This window comes from Trifolium pratense, linkage group LG4, assembly GCF_020283565.1.
Source record: "Trifolium pratense cultivar HEN17-A07 linkage group LG4, ARS_RC_1.1, whole genome shotgun sequence".
Taxonomy (NCBI): Eukaryota; Viridiplantae; Streptophyta; class Magnoliopsida; order Fabales; family Fabaceae; genus Trifolium; species Trifolium pratense.
In genome coordinates, this window is record NC_060062.1 from 49,817,056 (window position 1) to 49,839,583 (window position 22,528).

At 34.1% G+C, this 22,528-nt stretch overlaps 2 protein-coding genes across 5 annotated transcripts; one reads left to right on the plus strand and one right to left on the minus strand.

The window, feature by feature from the left end:
• Positions 1–5,304: 5,304 nt before the first annotated feature.
• On the plus strand, positions 5,305–11,700 carry LOC123923458 (DNA-(apurinic or apyrimidinic site) endonuclease 2). Its single transcript, XM_045976145.1, has 10 exons — positions 5,305–5,492; positions 5,583–5,694; positions 6,657–6,878; positions 7,026–7,111; positions 7,618–7,733; positions 7,823–7,903; positions 8,412–8,612; positions 8,939–9,099; positions 9,188–9,870; positions 10,933–11,700. Exons 1-10 carry the CDS (start codon positions 5,385–5,387, stop codon positions 11,002–11,004), a joined length of 1,842 nt encoding a protein of 613 aa, XP_045832101.1. The 5' UTR covers positions 5,305–5,384; the 3' UTR covers positions 11,005–11,700.
• A 3,240-nt stretch (positions 11,701–14,940) lies between these two features.
• Positions 14,941–21,426, minus strand: LOC123924333 (mediator of RNA polymerase II transcription subunit 4-like). 4 transcript variants are annotated; one of them, XM_045977192.1, is made up of 3 exons: positions 21,228–21,411; positions 16,911–18,265; positions 14,941–15,297 (listed from the first exon to the last, which is right to left on the minus strand). In XM_045977192.1, the coding sequence occupies exon 2, from the start codon at positions 18,153–18,155 to the stop codon at positions 16,953–16,955; it is 1,203 nt and encodes a 400-aa protein (XP_045833148.1). In that variant the 5' UTR covers positions 18,156–18,265; positions 21,228–21,411; the 3' UTR covers positions 14,941–15,297; positions 16,911–16,952. The 4 variants fall into 4 exon arrangements, with proteins under 4 accessions (XP_045833148.1, XP_045833146.1, XP_045833145.1 ...); XM_045977190.1 differs by lacking the exon at positions 14,941–15,297 and adding an exon at positions 15,479–16,030 and having other exon boundaries at positions 21,228–21,426; XM_045977189.1 differs by lacking the exon at positions 14,941–15,297 and adding an exon at positions 15,479–16,112.
• Positions 21,427–22,528: the final 1,102 nt, after the last annotated feature.

The following is a 22,528-nucleotide window of genomic DNA, read 5'->3' on the forward strand; positions in this document are numbered from 1 at the left end:
TAATTTTGTATACCCACTTACAACCTATGGCGGTTTTGCCATTCGGGAGAGGAGATAAAACCCAAGTGTTGTTGGATTCAAGGGCGTGGATTTCTTTAGCCATAGCGTCACGCCATTCAGCTGATTTGATAGCTTGAGAATAAGATGTTGGTTCTTTATTCTCAATGATATTAACAAGAAGAGCTCGATGGGAAGTGCTCAAATTGGATAAAGAGAAATAATTCTTTAATGGGAGGCACTCTGTGATGTGACATTATTAATGTCACATACGTGGTCCGTGAGGCGAACGGAAGGAGTACGAAGACGTTGAGGATAACGACGTTCTGGAGGATTGGTCGCTATAGATGAATGTTGTTGGGGAATTTCTACAGGAATGGATGGAATATCCGATGAGTTAGCATCCTGAGGAGTGGGAATAGGCATAATTGTGTCATCATGATGACTAATGCCGGGAGAGATACTTGATGCAGGTGATAAGTTGGAAGAGGAATCATCAAATTCACAATCAAGGATTTGAGTGTTGATGCTTATGTCGTTAGCGAAGGAAGGAGTTTGAAGGTCGTGATACGGAAACATGGTTTCAAAAAATTGAACATCGCGAGAGACATATATTTTGCGAGTGTGCATATCATAGATGTGGTATCCTTTTTGATTAAAAGGGTAACCGACAAAAATACCAGGTTTGGCTCGTTCATCGAATTTGTGTTGAATGTTCATATTTTTGGCAAAACAGAGACATCCAAACACACGGAGTGAGGAGTATGAAGGAGGAGAACCGAGTAAAATTTGATGAGGAGATTTATATTTCAGAATGGGAGTAGGAAGTTTGTTGATGAGATAAGCGACAGTGAGCACGCATTCACCCCAAAAGGAAAGGGGTAATTTCGCTTGGAAACGTAATGCTCTTGCGACGTCAAGAAGATGGCGATGCTTGCGCTCCACAACGCCATTTTGTTGAGGGGTTGCAACGCAGCTGCGTTGATGAATAATGCCATGATCATGAAACCATGTTTGGATTTGTTTGGACAAAAACTCCGAACCATTGTCGGAACGAATAGCTTGAAGTTGGGGAAAGAAAGATGCCCCCATCGCCGGAATTAATTTTATTAATTTTAGTGTTGAATTGGCGATTGATTTGATTAAAAAAATGAATTAGCGTAGTAAATGTTTCAGATTTATGTTGCATGAGATATAACCAAGTACATCGTGAATAATCGTCGACAATTGTTAAAAAATATCGTGATCCATTGTGTGATGGAGTAGAGAATGGACCCTAAATGTCGACATGAATTAACTCAAAACAATGAGATGAATATGATGTTCTTAGAGAAAAAGGTAAACGTGATTGTTTTGCATGCGGACAAACGTCACAAACAAAATCTTTATTCGCATTAATATTTGGAGAGTTCATAACAATAAATTGAAAGTGGGAAATAGATGGGTGATCGAGGCGTAAATGCCATAGGTCAGCCTTATTACATTGCTTAGAACTAAAAAAAGAACTTGATGGATGGTCAAGGCAATACTGATCCTTGTCATCTTTATTTATTGGTGGTTCTTCATTCAAGTAGAAGAGTCCATTCCGAGCACTACCCCAACCAATCGTCTTCTTCGTTGCTCGGTCCTGAAATATGCAACCAGAGGATGAGAAAATAATATCACAATGTATTGATTTTGTTAATTGTGAAAGAGATAATAGATTATATTTGAAAGATGGAATGTGATAAACATTCGTGAGTGTAAGTGACGGCGGGCAATGAATATTGCCGATGTGTTTCACGGACGCGTGAGAGCCGTCGAGTAATTGAACAAGTATATTTTTATGAACAGTTGAATATGAAGAAAAATAAGAAAGAGATGTGCATATGTGATTTGAAGCGCCAGAATCAATAATCCAAGAAATGTATAAGGGTACAAGGATCTGTATACTAATTGCCTATAATTGTCTAGTCTATAATTGCCTATAATAGAAATCCTATTTTAAATACAATTATGATACAATTTCCTGATATACTTTGACAGCTATAATTGCTTGTGCTTATCCTAATGTGAATAATATGTGCTTATCCTTAACAATAAACGATCCTTGAGATCGGTCCAGATTTGTGCTGCCGTTTCATCATAGAGAATGCTAGGGCGAATCTCGGTTGAAACCGAGTTGAGAATCCAGCTTGCAACCATATCGTTGCAGCGGCGCCACTTAGAGATATCATCGGCCTTCTTTGGACAGGTTAGGGTTCCATCGACAAACCCGAATTTGTTTTTGGCACGGAGACCCATTGTTACGGCTCGGCTCCATGAACCATAGTTGTCGACCGTGAGCAGAGGTGTAACAAGGACAGTTGCAGGGTTGTCGGAATTATGGATGACGCATGGATCGGTGTTGGAGGTGGTGGTGGATTGATCATGGATCGGCGGGTTTTGTGAAGGGATGATGGGTGGTGGAACATCAGACATGATGATGCGAGTGAGTGGGTGAGGCGATGAAGAATGGTTGAAACAGGATGATAAGCACAAACTGAGGGAGATTAACCAGAGAAAAACTGATACCATATAAATAAAGGAATGGATTGATACATAAAGGAAAACACTTGAAATATTGTATCGTAATTTTGTTGTTTTTTTTCTTGTAATATGATGTACATATATGTATAAGGGTACAAGGATTTGTATACTAATTGCCTATAATTGTCTAGTCTATAATTGCCTATAATAGAAATCCTATTTTAAATACAATTATGATACAATTTCCTGATATACTTTGACAGCTATAATTGCTTGTGCTTATCCTAATGTGAATAATATGTGCTTATCCTTAACAATAAACGATCCTTGAGATCGGTCCAGATTTGTGCCGCCGTTTCAGCATAGAGAATGCTAGGGCGAATCTCGGTTGAAACCGAGTTGAGAATCCAGCTTGCAACCATATCGTTGCAGCGGCGCCACTTAGAGATATCATCGGCCTTCTTTGGACAGGTTAAGGTTCCATCGACAAACCCGAATTTGTTTTTGGCACGGAGACCCATTGTTACGGCTCGGCTCCATGAACCATAGTTGTCGACCGTGAGCAGAGGTGTAACAAGGACAGTTGCAGGGTTGTCGGAATTATGGATGACGCATGGATCGGTGTTGGAGGTGGTGGTGGATTGATCATGGATCGGCGGGTTTTGTGAAGGGATGATGGGTGGTGGAACATCAGACATGATGATGCGAGTGAGTGGGTGAGGCGATGAAGAAGGGTTGAAACAGGATGATAAGCACAAACTGAGGGAGATTAACTAGAGAAAAACTGATACCATATAAATAAAGGAATGGATTGATACATAAAGGAAAACACTTGAAATACTGTATCGTAATTTTGTTGTTTTTTTTCTTGTAATTTGATGTACATATATGTATAAGGGTACAAGGATTTGTATACTAATTGCCTATAATTGTCTAGTCTATAATTGCCTATAATAGAAATCCTATTTTAAATACAATTATGATATAATTTCCTGATATACTTTGACAGCTATAATTGTTTGTGCTTATCCTAATGTGAATAATATATGCTTATCCTTAACATTGAGGCCTCAAAATTGTCTAATTTGTCAAGCCCATCTTTCATACAATGCGTTATATACTAGTACCGAAATTTAATTAACAACAAATGCTAATTGTTGCAGTGGTAGCCTCTCCATGTTAAAATGTTAAGGGAGTGTTTTCTAGTCCTCCGTCTGACAGTTTTTTCTTTTTTTTATTCTAAGATATCAAAATCACTGTATATGTTTGTTTAAAAAAAAAAAATCAATCTATATTTCATAAATAACTACACTACTTTATGTTTAAAAAAACCACATTTTTATATTAACTTGATTAACATATAACAATTTTTATATTATTGATTATTTACATTTTAAATAAAAGATTACTCCTGTTAATAAAAAAAATTACTCCTTTTAAAAATTATTTTTTTTACCTTTGAAAGACCTCTTTGTATATTTAGCCCGGGTCCTCAAAATGTTCGGGACCGGCATTGATGAATGATTATATGATGAAGCTTGAATGCTTCTCATCTTGAATGCCTCTCATATAAGAATGAGGCTTTGGTATCTTTGAGAAAATATTCTTGTGATCTATCACACTCAATGAAACATATTAGATAAAAGAACATATTAGAATCTTAAAATAATTCTTAAGTCATTATGTTTGTTACCATTAAAACACAAAGGAATTTTTTGGATATTTCCCCAACAAGACCCACCTCTCTGAGTTTAGGAAATCCATAATATGCGAAACAATAAAGTCACCTCAACCATTTGAGAATCCAACGAACTTATATCTTTTTAGATGAAGTCGGGAGTAGCTTTTGGGCCACATCATCCCTTTTAGCTAATGTTTTCACATTGAGTTTTCTCCTTATCTAAATAGGCAATTGGACTGGGCATGATTGCTCTACTCAATGTAGGTTCAATGAGATTTTGTTTTGTCACCCTAGGTGTTTTTTGCGAACTCTACGATTTTCTTTTTTACCTTTCCGCTACTTAATAGCGAACATTGTAAGAATGAGAATTTTTTTGAGAAGTTTTGCCAACGTCGTCCGCTACTTAAAAAGCAGATCAGTCGGTGACCAAGTCTCATGCATGCCTACCACGTGACCAATTTTATTAATTGGTGAATTCTTTTATACATATACTATCTTCTCCCATTTTATAAGACTTACTTTGACTAAATGCACTATTTATATGTCTTGTTTTGACCGTATTTTTTAAAAAGTATATAAATATAAATATTATCATATAAAATCTTGTTTGATTTATTTCGATGAGTATTTTCAAAATATCAAATTTTTATAATTTTTATTAATAGACAATTAAAGATATTCGTAATCAAAATTATGTATTAGCATATGTGTAATGAACAATGAGTTCTTATATTTTGGGACGGAGGAAGTATTATGTGGATATATACTAGTATATTTGTTGGGTGTATGATTCTGATCAGTTTACAAATAGTATTTGACTTATGTTAAATAGTGTCCCGAGACACTTGTTAAACATATTAAAAAAATGAAGTTAACGCTTCAAATATAACTTTTTTATGTTTTTAATCTATTAAATGAACTAATTATATGAGGGTTCCGGCAAAGGAAATGAGCTACTACGACCAACCACTAAGAATATTGTAAGTTTGTTCGCAGATTTATCATTTTTATTTTTAGCGACTTTGCATTTGTATTATATCGATGTACTCTATCAATTTGAATGAAAGAATATCGTTTATTTTAAAATAAATAAAAATTGTATTAAATCAATTGGGAGGGTTCCGGCAAAGGAAATGAGGTACTAGTACCAACCACCAGAGAGCGGGAGCGGGAAGGAGGGAGAGCGAACGAGAGAAAAATGAAGATAGTAACTTACAACGTCAATGGTTTGCGACAACGCATAACACAGTTCGGTTCTCTCCGCAATCTTCTTCATTCATTCGACGCCGATATTATTTGCTTTCAGGTTCGTTCCTTCGTTCTTCCAAATCCAGTTTTTCTTTCCACTTTCTTCTTCTATCATATCTACATACAACATTTTCATACTTGCTTGCAGGAGACAAAACTCAGTAGGCAAGATGTAACTGCGGATTTGGTTATGGCAGATGGATACGAATCGTTCTTTTCTTGTACCCGAACTTCCAAGAAAGGCCGAACCGGTTATTCCGGTAAACTGTTTGTTTCATTGCCTCAACCAACATCACATAATTTCAACGCCCAAATTCAATTCAATTCAATTCTGTAAAATTACAATATTTGTTTCTAACTAGATTATTCATTAAGTAACATAATTTCAGCTGAATACATATATATATAACGTATAAGAGACTAAATTATTAGAATTTGGGTTCTCAAACAATAACTTTTGTGAATAAGATTTAGGATTAAATATGTTTTTAGTCGCTAATAATGATCTCAACTTATGTTTTTAGTCTTGTACTCCTTCCGTCCTAAAATATAAGGGAAAATTGGTCAAAGAAAGTTAATGTATTTGGTTAAAAATTTGGACTAAATACATCAACTTTGTTTGACCAATTTTCCCTTATATTTTGGGACAGATGGAGTATTTTTTTTTTTGTTTCTACCAATTATAAAGCTGCATAGACTTTCACGCAGTTTTATAATTTGTGGAGTCTAAAAAGTGGGTACAGGGTTATAAACGAAAAATGTAATTTTTTAGGGTCTTAATTTTAAATGTATATATAACATTTAAGATTTATGGATGAAATGCCTTGAGAATCTAGTTTAATTGGTTGCCATGACTAGGGGCCCGTTTGAATCGGCTTATTTTTTAGCTTATGTGAAACAATTTATGCAAATAAATAAGCTTTTATGTATTATTATAACTTTTTTAAGGTAGTTTACGAGAAAATAGCTTATAAAGATACAATTTTTGTTAGCGAAAACTTATTAATTAACATAAAAGTTTATTTATTTGCATTGGCTATGTTTATAAGTTCAAAAATAAGCCAAATCCAAAAGAGCCCTAGGTATAGAAAAACCCACTACTTTTGATGCAAAAGAATTAGTATTTGTTAATGTTTTTAACTTAAGAGGTTGTTTGAGGAAATGCAAAATTCAGTCTAAATTGTACTAATTTTTAAGCAATAAATTTGATTTGAGTGTGCAGGTGTTATTACATTTTGTCGTGTAAGGTCTGCTTTTTCGAGTAACGAAGCAGCATTGCCCTTGGCAGCCGAGGAAGGATTCACAGGCTTAATGCGTGACTCTCAAACTAGTGAAGACAAATTGCCATTATTTATGGAAGAAGATCTGGGGGATTATTCAAAAGATGAGCTTCTCAGTGTTGATAGTGAAGGGCGATGCATTGTCACTGATCATGGTCACTTTGGTGCGTGTGACTAGAAAGAATTATACATATTTTGTTTGAATCTATTACTCTTGTTTCTTCTCTTTTCTTTTCTTTTCTTTTCTTTTCTTTTCTTTTTAAAAGGAAAATTATAGTTGTTTTGATGTATTTGTATTTGCATCTATCTAGTTCTTTTCAATATTTATGGGCCTCGAGCTGGAGGCGATGACACCGAGAGGATTCAGTTTAAACAAAAATTCTACAGGATACTGCAGGTATATGATCGAAAATCAATATATTGTAGATTATATTTATATGCATTTAACTACAGCTTTTGTTCTAATACGGATCTTTGATGATACCTTATGCTTCAATTGCTAGTGCTATGGCTAAAATCTAAATATGGTAATTATAAGACTAGAATTTGAAATTCTCCAAACTTCATAGGGATTATTATGTTTGAAACGATCTATCCAATTATATCATTTTTTGACAACATGTAACTTGAAAACAGTTTATCCGTCAGAATATCTTTTGGAAACTCTGAAGCTAGTATATAGAACTTGTTTTATTATTACTTCATTTGTGTTTCCCATAAATCAGCATGATTCAATAAACATTGAAGTGTCAAATTCAGGAAACTCCATTTATTTCTTTAAAATCGGGATATGTTAATATCATAGTTTATGTGCTTACCTTAGATGCCTCCATTTTTCAAAATTTTCACTTTTATTTTGTTTTTGTTTTTCTGTTTGATTGATGTTGATAGTCTCTTTAATAGAAAAGATTAGAGTCTCTCCTGCATCAAGGAAGGAGAATATTTGTTGTTGGTGATCTCAATATTGCACCATTTGCAATTGATCGGTGTGATGCAGGACCTGATTTTGACAAGAATGAGTAAGCTGACTGCCAGATTCCTGTATAGTATCTTTAATGTCGAATACACAAATATTTATTTTTAACTATTTCCCAGAATTCTCATGTAGGTTTAGAAGATGGTTCAAATCGATGTTAATTGAAAATGGAGGCCACTTTTCTGATGTCTTTCGGGCAAAGCATCCTGATAAGTAAGGATGCTAGGTACCTTTTTTTTTAATATCAAATATTGATGTGTATTGGGTAGTATCCCTTTGAAATTCAATTGCTAATACCATCCTTTAACATTGTCTTATCAGAAAGAGCATAATATTCTAATACTATCTTTTATGATAATGTTTTCTTTGTTATTTTCTCGCAGTATAATATCTTGTCATCTTCACTTGGGATTATGTTGCTCTCAGATTGAAGTCACCTTTTCAGTTTTTCAAAGTCAGACTGTAAAAATGGATGTTTGAAAACAAAAATATTTTTGCTTAAAATATTATTTTTAGCTTATTGCTGACACATTTCTCCGTGCATTTGGCTTGTGTTATATGCAAATTCTATTTTGCCTTCTTTGTGTTTTAAACATTGTGCCTAAGTCTTCATCATCATCATCATCATCATCATCATCATCATCATCATCATCATCATCATCATCATCATCATCATCATCATCATCAATATGGTTCTCATAATTGCACATATTGAATGCAGAAGGGATGAATACACTTGTTGGTCGCAAAGTTCAGGTGCTGAAGTGTTTAACTATGGGAGTAGAATCGACCATATTCTATGTGCTGGTTCTTGCTTACATAAATCAGATGACCTGCAATGCCATAGTTTTATAAGATGCCATGTTAAGGAATGTGAAATTCTGACTCAGTACAAACGGTTCAAACCTGAAAGTACACTGAGGTAAGGTGCAAATTTTGCATATTAAATATATTATTGCAATCCCCATCCAAAAAAATATATATTGTTGCAAGCTATGTTGTCTATGAAATATGAACATGGACGGAGGACTTTCTTTGGTCATATCATAACATGTCCTATCTTTTCACATTAAATGTAGATGACACGTTTATGGAATTTCATAATACATTTTATACCTTTTCTAACTCCTAGTGAGGTTTTTCGCCACTACTCCGTCAAATGGTTCAGGATTTGCACAAATATTTGCTGCATGTCTTCCTGGAGGTTATGATATAAGTTAACTTCGACTTGATGATCTACATGAACAGTGGCCACAGGTGGAAGGGAGGACAGAGCATTAAACTTGAAGGATCTGATCATGCTCCAGTTTTTGTGACTTTAATGGAAATTCCGGAGATCCCTCTTCATAGTACGCCATCTTTATCTGCTAGATATGTTCCCATGGTCCGTGGCGTACAACAAACTCTAGGTACTATAAAACATTTTTTTTATCTTAGGGTGAGAGTTTTTGTATGTAAGATATCAATGTTTATATGTATCTGAACTTTTTATTGCAGTGTCATTGTTGATGAAAAGACGAGTTTCTGAATCGTGCAAGATGACACACAGAGACATTTCAATGGTCAGTACTTGCGAGAAAATAGAAGAACCAGTTGACATAATTGGTTCATCTACCTCCGAATCGGATTTTCTTCCAAACAAGGATTTAGGAGGTAGCATTGTGGAACCAAATGCACTTTCCACAGGTTCTTCTCAGGAGACTGTTTCTAAATCAGGAAGTGTATATGAAAAATCAACAATTCGGAAATGCAACGAGTCCAAGAAAAAAGCTAGAAAGAGTCAATCGTCCCAGCTCTCTCTTAGGTCATTTTTTCAGAAAAGCAAAAATCTTGACAATGGTGTCAAGGACTCTTGTACTGGTTTCTCAAGTAACCAAGCAGAACCCTCACAACCTAACTCCCAATTACTTGAAACTTCTACAGTGTTTGATAATAGTAGTGATCATGTGCAAGATGAGGTGAATACTGATGTGTGTGATCAGGATTTAGCTGAACTAAATGATAGTTCTAGAAAGGAAGAAAAAAGTATTGTAGCTTCACAAGAGTGGCAAAGAATACAAAAAATTATGCAGAGCAGTATACCTCTTTGCAAAGGACATAAGGAACCTTGTATACCTCGGGTGGTAAAGAAACAAGGAGCTAATTTTGGTCGCAGATTTTATGTTTGTGCTCGTGCTGAGGTAATCTGTTTCCATCGAGTGGTTTTGTGCATTGTGCTTCTATCTCTGAATTATTCTTTTGCACTGCACTGTGATCATTGTGATGATATAGCTCGTTTGTTTTATATCCAAATATTTTGGATCATCCGGCTCTGTAAGGGTTGTACAATTCATAGTTGAATTTAATTAATATGTTTGAGTATGTTGCATCAGACTATTTCCCCAACAGCTCCTCTTACTGATTGTGTCCTTTTTATTAATATTTGAACTTAACACCAAGTCTGTCCATAAGGTTGAGGATTGCAACAATTATCTTGATTATAATGCTAGAAGCCCCCTATTGTCAACTTTTATGATGCTTTAGAAGACAAATCCGACGGGGAAGAGACTGTAAGTGTAACTAGATCAGTTAAAAAGGGAACACCTTTTAACCTCTAAAACAAAGGGAAAGTTAGTGTTACTGTTGATGTTCAACAGCTCAAGTTAAGGGGATGCTTTTGTTGAGTGACAGAAAAGGTGGTTTGCTTGGTTTTTTATTCAAAGTATTGGAGTAATTATGATGCGAAGAGTCCCTTTGTCTTTGAATTTGAAAGACATGGGGTTGCTGATGGGAAATCACGGCTCAGAGCACAGAAAAAAGCTGGAAGGGGAAGGGATCATGGGAACAGTAAGGATTATTATGTAGATTGGCTGGTTGGCTTGTACATTTGCATTGTTGAACTTTAAATGGTCTGAGGGATGAAAAGTTAAGAATTTGTTGTTTTAGAGGCTAAAGACTATAGCTAGGGACTAAAGGTTTTACATTTTACTCTTGATAACTACCACAGTTGCAGTGTCCAATAACAAAGTAATAAGCCGCTCAACACTTGTTTTAGCGGAGGGATTTAGTTCTAACTTCTAATGAGCTATCTATGCCATTTGTTTGCAATGAGTTACATTATAGTCGCAAACTCGCAACTGCTGGCAGCTTAACAATCTGTTTTCACCTTTCATTTTCAATCTTGTCTTTTCTTGGTCTTATTCCATAATATGTGTATCACTCTATGCACTTTGGTGAATATTAACATGTTTTCCTCCTGACAGGGCCCTGCATCTAATCCTGAAGCAAACTGTGGCTACTTTAAATGGGCTACTTCAAAGTCCAGGAACAAGTAATGGTGTGGTTCCAAATAGCATTTTAATCAAAGGATGGTTCGTATGGAGCATCGCATTTTCGGAATGATTCTGAAAACGCAACCTATTTGAAAGAGATGACTCATAATATTTTGTCCAGCTATTTTGACACCATTGCCTCTTGAAATAGAAGGCACATTTCTCCACAGAGGAGAATGATATCGTAGAGAAAAGGAACTGGATAGAAGAAAATTAGTTCTGCTGTCAATGCTCCAACTCGGCATCTAACATGGTTGGATTCTACCATACTATAACACAGATTGAGGTGACCTGACAACCATTGGTGATTTATTTACTGAAGATTCTGCCTAACATATCTCTGCAGCATGGTTTGTTATGAAAAGTGCTGCATCATGGGGTGTAAATTGTAAAAGTTCCTCACCCCTTATTTTCTTTTGGCTAAAGGTTTAAATGCACATAAGAGGGAAATAGCCATTTGAGGTAGTAAGGAATTTTCTTGTTTATCAGTCTCTATCTGATTCATAGGTGTTACTTAAGCCACATGCAGACACATTACTGTGATACATGCCTTTTATGTGAATGTGATGTATGTGATTAAATATCGGTATTAGAAATGTTAATTTCAACTAATGATAGTGTTGAAGAGTGTATTAGAGAACGGAATGGTAATTCTTTTTGTAATGTTGCTACTAATGTTCATGTATCTTTTCGGCTCAAGTCCCTGTTATCGTGTCATTTTGTGTTACTTAAAAACATAGTATGTTCATGACCTAAAAAGAAACAGTATTTTCATACTGTATGTATATTTTCAATTTATTAATTCTCGTGAGTGCAACATTAGTCCGGATGAATGAGTGTTATTGAAACTCACTAAAATTAACGGTTTATAAATTTTTATTGAAGGACAAAAAAAATAATATAATACATTTTTTTACGGTAAAACATAATATAATACTTGTAAGACTCTTTTTGACATTCACTCTCTTATCGGACAAAATACATGTGGTATTACGGTATTACCACTATACATCTAATCCATTTCCAAAAATATAAAAACTCAAAATAAGTTATGGAAAATGCTAAACAGTGTACGGAGGCACTGTTTAAGGAAACAAATATAGTAATATGCCATCGAAAGTTTAAAAAGTTTTGTTTTTAACTTAAAACTTTCTATTTTTGGTTTCCTTAACTAGTACTCTGGACACCGGTTAGCATGACCCATAAGTTATAGGACATTTTTAAGATTTACTTTAGTACTTCAAAATTCAAAAGTCGTACATGTGCACGACCACTTGTTGAAGCCCTGATACGTGACACGATACCGATACGATACGACACCGATACGGCGATATGAGAAAATTTTCAAAATTCGCGATACGATACGGCCCCAATACGTTATTTAAAAATTAAATATATTTTTTTGTGTTAAAAAATTAAATATATATAAATGCACAATATATAAACATAACTAAAATTGATAATCATAAAAAATTAACATTCAAATTACTCAAATTGAGCAAACAAGTGACAATTACATATCTAAAGTTAAGTACTACCCAAAAAAGTGGTGGGATGGGTAGCTCAACTGGTTAAGCTTAGCTAGTTGAGTTAATGGTTTAGGAGTTGAAGATCTGGTTCAAGTCCTGACAAAGGAGAAAAACTAACATAATATAATATACTAACAATTTGCTTATAAAAAAAACATACTACCCAAAAAAGACATAGCTTGTAACATCATACTTTAACATTCAATACTTTAAAGGAAATACGAATTGTATCAGTCTCATTTCTTATGTTTCTATTATCAAAGAGCATTAGTTGTCCGATACTTTTCCGATACGCGTATCAGACAAGTATCGATTATTTTTTTTTAAAAAAAATAATAATATTAATTTCCGATTTTTCTCTGATATGTGTATCGGAAAGTATCGGTATCGAGTACGTATCGGACACGATACTTCGTCATTTTTGAAGTATCGGGGCTTCACAAGTTGTACCAGACCTTGACTTCATAATTTACAAAAGTCGTACAAATTGTGCACGACCACAGTTGTACCAGACCCTGGTGATATATCCGGTAAATTCTAATATGGACCACTTCATCAAGTGGTCCATGGTGGACCAGTCACGAATAACATTAAAACGAATACGAATTTTACAAAATCTACCGTTGGATTGAAAGTTTAGATCATATAGATCATCCATAGAAAAATTTAGATAAATTGAAAACCATTTGATATGTTATTGAGACACATCAAGATTAATGGTTTATTAAATAACGTAAATCTTGCTGGGTCTCAGTAACACATCAAATGATTTTCAAAAAAATTTAAAAAATTTATGGATGATCTATACGATATAAACTTTCAATCCAATAGTGAATTTTGTAAAATTCAAATTCGTTAGATCACTTGTCCACGGTGGACCACTCCGTAGCATTAGCCGATATATCCTATTATTTTTGCAAAGATAAAATATGCATATAGTTCCCTGTCAAAAAAATATATACATGCATATAGTTAATTGCAGATTTTTGTTATTAGATCCATATGACAAATGAATTCATGTATGATTTGTGAAGTGATATTCTTTCGACAAAAATGCTAAAAATTCACGTTCTAGTACACTCCATCCAGCACACCTCTTGGTAAATCATTACTTGAAATTATAAGGGTCGATAATTTAGTCTTTTAATTTGCAAAATGAACAATTCAATCATTTTTTTTAAAAAAGCTAAATTAGTGCATCCAAATTTGGTACCAGAGAAAATCGAACCTGAGACATTAAGGAGAAACACACTTTCGGGTCCCAAGTCAATACCATCAGACCAACTCAAGTGGGTTTCAATCCTTTAAATGAAAAGTATTACCTTAATCAAAATTTGAGGGGATAAATTTGAGGGTTTCAACGACCAAAATGCCAATTTAATCCTGATTGAAATCTATAACAATATATAAAGGGGATAAGGGAGTTTGGGCTGGATTTTTTTTGGTCCATTTTGCCCTTAACTTCCTTTATGATTTTTTAATTATTCCATAATTGCCCTTAACTTCCTCTCTTTTTTTTTATGGTTTTTTCATATATACTATTCTATAACAATATATAAAGGGGATAAGGGAGTTTGGGCTGGATTTTTTTTGGTCCATTTTGCCCTTAACTTCCTTTATGATTTTTTAATTATTCCATAATTGCCCTTAACTTCCTCTCTTTTTTTTTATGGTTTTTTCATATATACTATAATATATAAAAAGAATACATGAGTTTTGGGGTAAAATTTTCATAATACCAACATTACCCTTGCTTTTTTTTAGTAGCAACAAAAATCTTTTATTAACAAACTCACCATAACATAAGGCGTATCTTTTTTTTTTGGTACATAAGTTAGACACAGGCAGACGCGTTCCGCGCCTGCCTGGCCCGCTAGTTCATATAGACTGGACCAATTTTATGTCAAATCTATCGTTAAACTCATTTCCAAAATAGTTGAACCCACTTGAACCGTAACCGATGAAAGAGAGTATAGGGTATGAAGTGTACTATCTGGAATATTATTAAAATAAACAATGCTATTTATTCTCCAAAATTTTAGTTCAATTGACAGACCTCATGATCGCAGTTCGAAACCCTTCTTTATTTCACATAGCAATGAAAAATTTCATTTACAAGAGAAATAGGCACTGAGGAGTCTGGTAGGTCCAATGTTTAGTGGCCTCATTTGGTTGACCTGTCAAACTCTTTGACAATGGTGAGTTTGACAGGTAAAAATATATCTTTTGGTATATGTGAATGGAAGGCCATGGGAAGATTCTGATCAAATTAAGGGGGAGAATAGCAATCATCCTCTTTGATGCCTCTTTCTCTCTGATTAATGGAGCCCTCCATAACTTTGAAAAATAGAGAGGATCTTAGATTTGTTACTTCCGTAATATATACCATATTATTTCATTTATATATAAAAGTTTAGGTGAGTTGAGAATTGCTTAATTAGCAATTCTTGGCTTTATTTTGTATCTTATTTAACAACTCCTGATACAGTATATGGGTTTAGTGAGCACTTTCAAGTAAAAAATCTCAGATATTTTCCCAAACAAAATGGATGAGGCCAATTTAAGTACGTTCCCAGCAGCAGTATATAGGAGACATTGCAGGTATAGCAGTTTGGTGACCATGAGACTTTGAAAGAGAAGCATTTTCCTTGGACAACAACCAGCGGAAGATATAAATAAATTTCAAGAACTAAGAATCCCCTTTAGACATAGTTGTTTCAGAACCAAAGATGAAAGCAGATCTGCGAGGTTACCTAAATAATATAACCTACAAGTAACCATGAGTTTGTTTAACATGGGAAGGGTGAGAGTATCAAAAGGGTAAGTAAGAACATCACTGATCAATTATAAAACACAAGCTTCCAAGCAATCGCTTTATTCACGGCTTATCAAATCACTGTCTAAGATAGTTAATACCATGTACTACTAACTAATAATGTGAGCAATAGTTAAAACATTTCAAGATCAACACAAATTCAGCACTACATGCATGCATCATAGAACCCAATGTTTGAGATCACCCGAAGACCGTCATTCTCAAGTCTAAGCCGGAAAATAATAGGTGCAGCTTCACCAACCAAATCCAAATAAACGACTAGCGTAAAAATTAATTCCAAAGGATTCAAAACAGATAAATATGGGCAATACAGTATCGTGATAACATACAATTATAGTGATGTTAATTCCGTGCAAACTAAGAGCAATAAAATAAAGGAACAATCAGCCTATTTAGAGGTGTCAGATCAAAGCAGTAAATTCATTAGTAACCTCTACAAAATCCAGAAATAATGAAACCAATAGTAACAAACAAAATGTCAGGATCAACCACATTATCTTCAACCGTCTCAGTTTAAACAAAAAATAACACGAAAAGCTGTTGGATTACCCTCCCGTGTGTATTTTCTCAAATTAACTGATGCTGGTCAAGGATGTTAAACTCTTTCCCAGCTGCTTAACCTTTTCCCCTCTGAAACTGTGGCTGGTTCTCCTGTGTGTGTAATCTGTTATGCATGAGTCAAAAAATCCTAGTAAGTGCTTGTGTACTCTGTATGAGCAGGATCACAGAGAGTCTCTTGATGTATACTGCGTGAAAAATAAGTGTGTGCTTGTAAGAACAGGGGTGATAGAGTGACATGCTGTGAATGAGCAAGGTGGAAGTTTGGATGTGTGAAAAAAGGGTATGTGACGAAAACTCGGGGTAAGGAATGTGTACAACATTGATACTTTGTGAATGACAGTGAAATATTGTAAGATAATTGCTTTATTTGCAGCAAGTGAATGAAAAATTATTTTATTTATTGAAAAAAGTGTGTTTTGTTAACTTTAAATATTAGCCAAAACAAAAAAAAAAAATGTTCACAAGGGGCCTCATCACAATTGGTTACGGATCGATCTTATAGAGTATTTCATTTGTTTAAGTTAAAAATACTAATCATCAGAACCAGATGAAAATTAGACTGATAAAATATGTGTTTTTTTAATAGTCTAATATATTAGTGGTGTACAATTTCACATATATTCAACACTTTGTATCTTGAAAAACAAAATCCTCCACTAGTAAATTTTCAAGATTATAAAGCTTGGATATTCATTTTCCTTTCTATAGCGTACAACAGAAACAGTAACTAAGTGTGGAAAAGTTATGTTAGCATATACAAGCAATGCAACTTATCAAGGCTAAAAGATATCATCTTAAAACTCGATACATATGAAACAAACGACAGGACCTTATCACCTTAAAGTTAAACATAGATATAAGTATCAAGTGCAGAATGAGCAAATTACTAGACGGAAAAATTAATGCAAGGAATTCATACAGATCATGCATTTTGAACTATTTTATTTTAAATTAAAAAGCCAACTTTATAAACAACATCTCACCTGTACTGTCGACAATTTGAGAAGATAAGTTTCACTGATTTTTCAATCTTCGTCATCAGAACTTGCCTCATCACTACTATAATCACTACTATCACTCCCTCCGAGATCCAAATTAACATGCTGCACTTGAATAATTTCTGGTTGCTTGGGCTGAGGAATTTGAGGGTGTAATTTTTGTTCCTCAAATCTTGGTACTGGAAGTGAGTCAATATGAGGCAATGCTACAGGATCCCCAGGTTTCCACCCAGGTGGGGGCATAATTGGTATATCAATAGGCAATTGTACAGGCATTCCAGGCTTCCAACCAGGCGGAACTGCAAAATTTGGAGGAAGCATCCCTTGAATTGCAGGCAAATTTGCAAGTGGATTGGTATCCACAGGTTGAAAAGGCTCAATAATAGCTTCAACTGCTTTCTCCTTAGTTTCAACAGCTTTAGGCAATCCAATATCAAGGTCTGCAAAATTATATAACTGTGAAGCTCTCATTTGTTCATCTTGCGGTGCAGGTGGCATTGCTCCGCGAAGAGGAGCCGTTCCTGCTCCAAATTCTGGTGGTGCAAAGGTTGTATAACTTATTCGATGAGCATATGATAATATATCTGATATTTTCAGCTGAGATGAGACATTTGAGGTGGTTAAAGAATCATCGTTACTGCCATCTTCTGATTTCAATCTCTTGATGCTACGGCGATAATCAGAGTAGTCATCAACAAGAATATCAAGTTCCCGCTCAGCATCTTTGAGTTTGTTGGCAAATGCAAGAAGTGCTGAATCTTTTGACCGAATTTCACCATCGATCTTTTTCTTAGCATCTTGTAAATCAATAATTTCTTGGAGTTCAGAAACAGCTTCAAAGATTTGCGTTTGAAGGGAGGTGAAAAGTGAAATCATTTCTTTGGTGGTGGAAGGCAGAGACTCAAGCAAGGAAGATGAATGTGGTTGGGTTTGGGAAGAAAGGAATGTTGGGAGTGATCCACGGAATGTAGTGACCCAAGCAGATCTGTTGGGTGATACTTCAAAGAGTTTAGAAGCTAAGGTAGCCATTTGGGAAAGAAGTGCTTGTGCTCTAGGGAGAGGTGGTAAAAGAGTGAGTAGAGCAGCTGAAGGAGCCACAGAATGGTGGTTTTGGTGATGATGGGTCTGCGAAGGAGGTAGCTTTTGAGGGTTAGGGTTCAGAATTGATGGTGAGTTAGGGTTTGTAAGGCCTAGCATGGCAGGGGACTGCACGATTTGGTGTTGAAGCATTTTGTATTGATGCCTTTTGTCTTTTTCAGTATTCTTGTATCTCTAAATAAAAAGTCAGGCAACAGATTGGAGAGCAGAGCTGAGACAGAGCCACCCGGTAATAATATCAACTGTGCAACAGAAGAACATAAAAATTATTCAGTATATAACATATCACATACGTGCTGTCCAATATATATATATATATATCACTTGTGTAACAAGTGATATCCTACTTTCTTAAGACCTAAATCCAAGTACAAAGAAAGTATAATGTTTTGTTATTTATATTCTACTCTCTCAAGTTAAATTGAATTATTTAATTTTAAAATTCTTTTTATGATGCAAAAATGGAAGTACTTAGAAGGAAGAATGACTAATTTTCTGGTAACAACTAATGGATTGGAAAAATATAACAAGTATGTTAAAATCCTCTGCATAACATATTTATAAACTAGCAAGTAACAATTCATTGGTGAATGAAATATCTGAGCAATATCCAATGAATGAAAACAGTTATACTCTAGATGATTACCTAGTTACATCAGAATGCAATTTGATTCTCTATATTGAATCTAAATAAATTACATTGTAGGATTCTGTGATACCCTACCAGTACAATCAACAATCAGTAACATATACATGTAACATATACTTGGTGCAATAATAGTAATGAAGGAACTCATTCAGCCTCATATATGGTATTCATTTTGTTTTTGTATAATGGTTAGGTAGGAGCTGTGATAATTAAATAAATAAATGATTCAACACGTTGCTCTAATGCTCTCTTATGTAGAGATTATCAGTCATATATGGTAGTTGCTGAAAGTTACCAAAATGTTAGTTTGAAACATTAGGGAGTAAACTAATTGAAGATCACCCAAGCATACGGCATATATAAACATCAAGTGTTCATTACACAAGGTCTAGTAAGGCCCACATAAGATTAGACTACACTAGGCTGTACTATATCAGCAAAATAAACCATAAAAAATCTGTGTCCTAAGTAGCAACAGTACAAAAGAAAATAAACTATAAAGGGAAACTTTATCCGACTATAAAGATTTTTTTTCCATACAAAATATTTACACAAATCACTTAAAGGACACAGCCTATATTTTACTATTGTCCACTATACACAGTGAACATGAGTAAAAGACTGGATTAGAATTAGACACACATGCCCAGAGTTCAGAAGGAGTGAGTGTCCAGTGAAAGAATATAGAAACGGGCAATAATTATTCCCATATATTCAAACCTCCTGCTGATTGGGTCATCTTCAAAGTGCGCCCCAGACACATGCATTGAATGGTATTGAAATAACATACACCGGTATGTCATCAAATCCCAGTATCAATAGTCATCAAATGATTCCAATGGAAAATGAGGATGTTAAACAGAAATTTAACAAATATACAAAGAACCAATTTACTTTACACTTCCATTAAATGCCATAGTCTGATCCACAACATTTTATACTTCTGCCACTTTCAATTTACCCTAATATTATAATTTCTTTTATATTACAAGTTAAGATAACATATAAAACTGCCCTTCTTGCTGATGAGCTTCAAGACAGTCTAGAATTGTATAAATCCACATTGTATCTCATTTTAATTTAAACCATAAGTATGACTATACACCTTTGGATTCACATGACTAATTACCGTAGTCAATAGCTTAATGCAATCCAAGTTAATTGTCAAGAATCTAAGACTATAAATTTAAATCCTGTCTGTACATTACAATTTACAATTACTCGCATAATATTCCGTCCCCTATTTATTATAGAAAACAGTGCCAACAAAAACAAGAGAAACTTAACTCAGCAAATCCAATAGCTTTACTATTCGCCAACACTTCAAGTCTGCAACTTCGTATTAATTTAATAAGGCATATGCATTTAACTCTGTCAAACAGAATTTAAGTCAAAACTTACAGCATGCAACAGATTTTTTAAAAAATCAAAGCCGCTACGGTGAAGTTTTTGCCAAAACCGGAGAATACCCTCAACCTATAGTCATTATTTTTCTTGGACCTTCTGGTCATTTTACCATTAAAGTTTGTTGTCTTCTCCTTTCTTATGTGTGACTGTGTTTTCATTTAGTCTCCACTGAAATCCTTCGTTCTCCCCACCTAAACCCTAAACGGCGTGTCTCCTCTCTCCCAGATTCTGGTGGACCTCTTTGTGTGCTTGCATCCTCCCTTTGTACAATCCTCTATGTTCTCTATTCTCCTCTCGGTATGATGATACCGAAGAACTTGGAGATAGTGATTTCATTTAAGGAATCACTTGTATTTATTTTAATGCATAGATGAGTTATTTTAGTAAACCTTGGACTCTAAAATTTATTTCGCTTTACATTATGTCTGAATATTACTAAAAATGAACTTTGATTCTTAGTTATAAATGTGTCTAACTTTGTATATTCTTCTATTTTTTTAGCTTTTATATGTCTATGATGTAAATGAAAATTTCTTCTACTGTTTCCCTAAACTCTGACATAGCAGCCACATTGCTACCCGCTATGCCTCTATAGCATTTTGAGGGTTGGCTGCTATCCAGTATCCATGATTGACTACATAATTCACTTATCAGGTGCAATAATTAATAATTCAATTCCACAATTTATCAACTTAAGAAGTAACATTAACTCCAAACAACCAAACTAACAAACTTTGACAGTTCAGACATATCAATAGGTACTTCTATTTTTCGGATAGACAAAATGTTAGCGAATTAGTGGTAATGTTCGTTTCCAAGGTTTGTACCGACCTCCACCTTAAAACTCCTTCGGTGTCCCTTAGCTCACCGAACGAGCTACCTACATTGGACATCAATAGCGACTTCTATCTAATTTCACTCCAACATAATTTAACATAACAACAATATTTTGTTCCCTGAATCAAAAGAAAATAGTATCCTAAGTTCCTAACTAGAAATTTTTCAAATTCACAAACAAACAACTATCTAATCGAAATAAATATCATTAAAGGAATGCAGTCAAGTAGTGAAAACCAAAGAAATACTCCAAAAAAAATGAATTTTGAAGCTTATAAACCCTAATTGTTAAAAGGAAAATATAATAATACCTTAAATGGGCGATGTAGTGAAAACCTTCACTGTGGAGATGATCAATCACCGGAAAATGTGATTTAAAGGAGAGAAAGGTGAACATGATATGGGTTTTGTGATGAAAGATTAGAGCATGAAAATGCCAAAGCTCGTGAGAAAGAAGCAAGAATGAAGAGATTATAGAGAATCGGAGCGTTTATATACTTTTTTGACAATTTTGTTTTTTTTGACGCAGATAATTTTTTATATATAATCTAAGTGTTGTACCCAAAAAAAATGGTTTTTACTCCAAAAACTAACTAAAGTTTGACTAAAAAAAAACTAAGTCATTAGGCTCAAGTGGTTAATCAGCTTCACCAAAATTGATGAATTTTATGAGAACCTGGATTCGATTCTTGGGTGGAACAATTTGGTTGATAATACTTTAAATTATAAGAAACATCTTCTCTAAAAATTGAAAGGGTGGAACAATTTGGTTGATAATACTTTAAATTATAAGAAACATCTTCTCTAAAAATTGAAAGGGTAAAAATATAATAATAATAATAATAATAATAATGATAATTCATGTATATAAATGTTGTGTTCGATTGTTCTTATGAGTTTATCTCGGTTGGTAGAAACGTCGCATTATATATTAACAGGACACCCGTGCGTCCGCACGGGAGTCGCGGCGTTGCCGCTCCTCACTTGGTAAGATGAAATTTATTGAAAAGTAGATTAAAAGATAAAAAAATAGAAAGAATATAATATTTGGTAAAAAAAATAAAAAAAGAACAATGGTAAAACCATCACCAAAAAATCTTAGGTCTCTGTATTAATATAGGAATATAAATATAGATAATATAGAAATTATGAAAAAAAAAAGAAAAAAAAACTACCTTATTAATATATTAGTAAAAACATAGGTGTTGAAAAATCACAAAAAAACTTATGTCCATGTATTAATATATGAGTATAAATATAGTCCCGTAAAAATTAATAAAAAATAGGCAATCGTATTAATATGTTAGTGAAAATATAGGTCTCGCAACAATCATCAAAATAATTAGGTCATCGTATTAAATATGAGTATAACCACTAAAATTGTAAAAAAAAATAGACAACTTAATTTTTATTTTATTTTTGTTACAAACAACTTAATTAATATATAATTAAAAGTATAAGTCCCGTAGAAACCACACAAACAAAAAAGTTTCCATATTAATATATGAGTTTAAATATAGGTCCCGCAAATGTTATAAAAGAACGGGCAAGTTTATTAATATGAGTAAAACTCACAGGTCCCCATGTACCCAAAAAAACACATAGGTCCTCA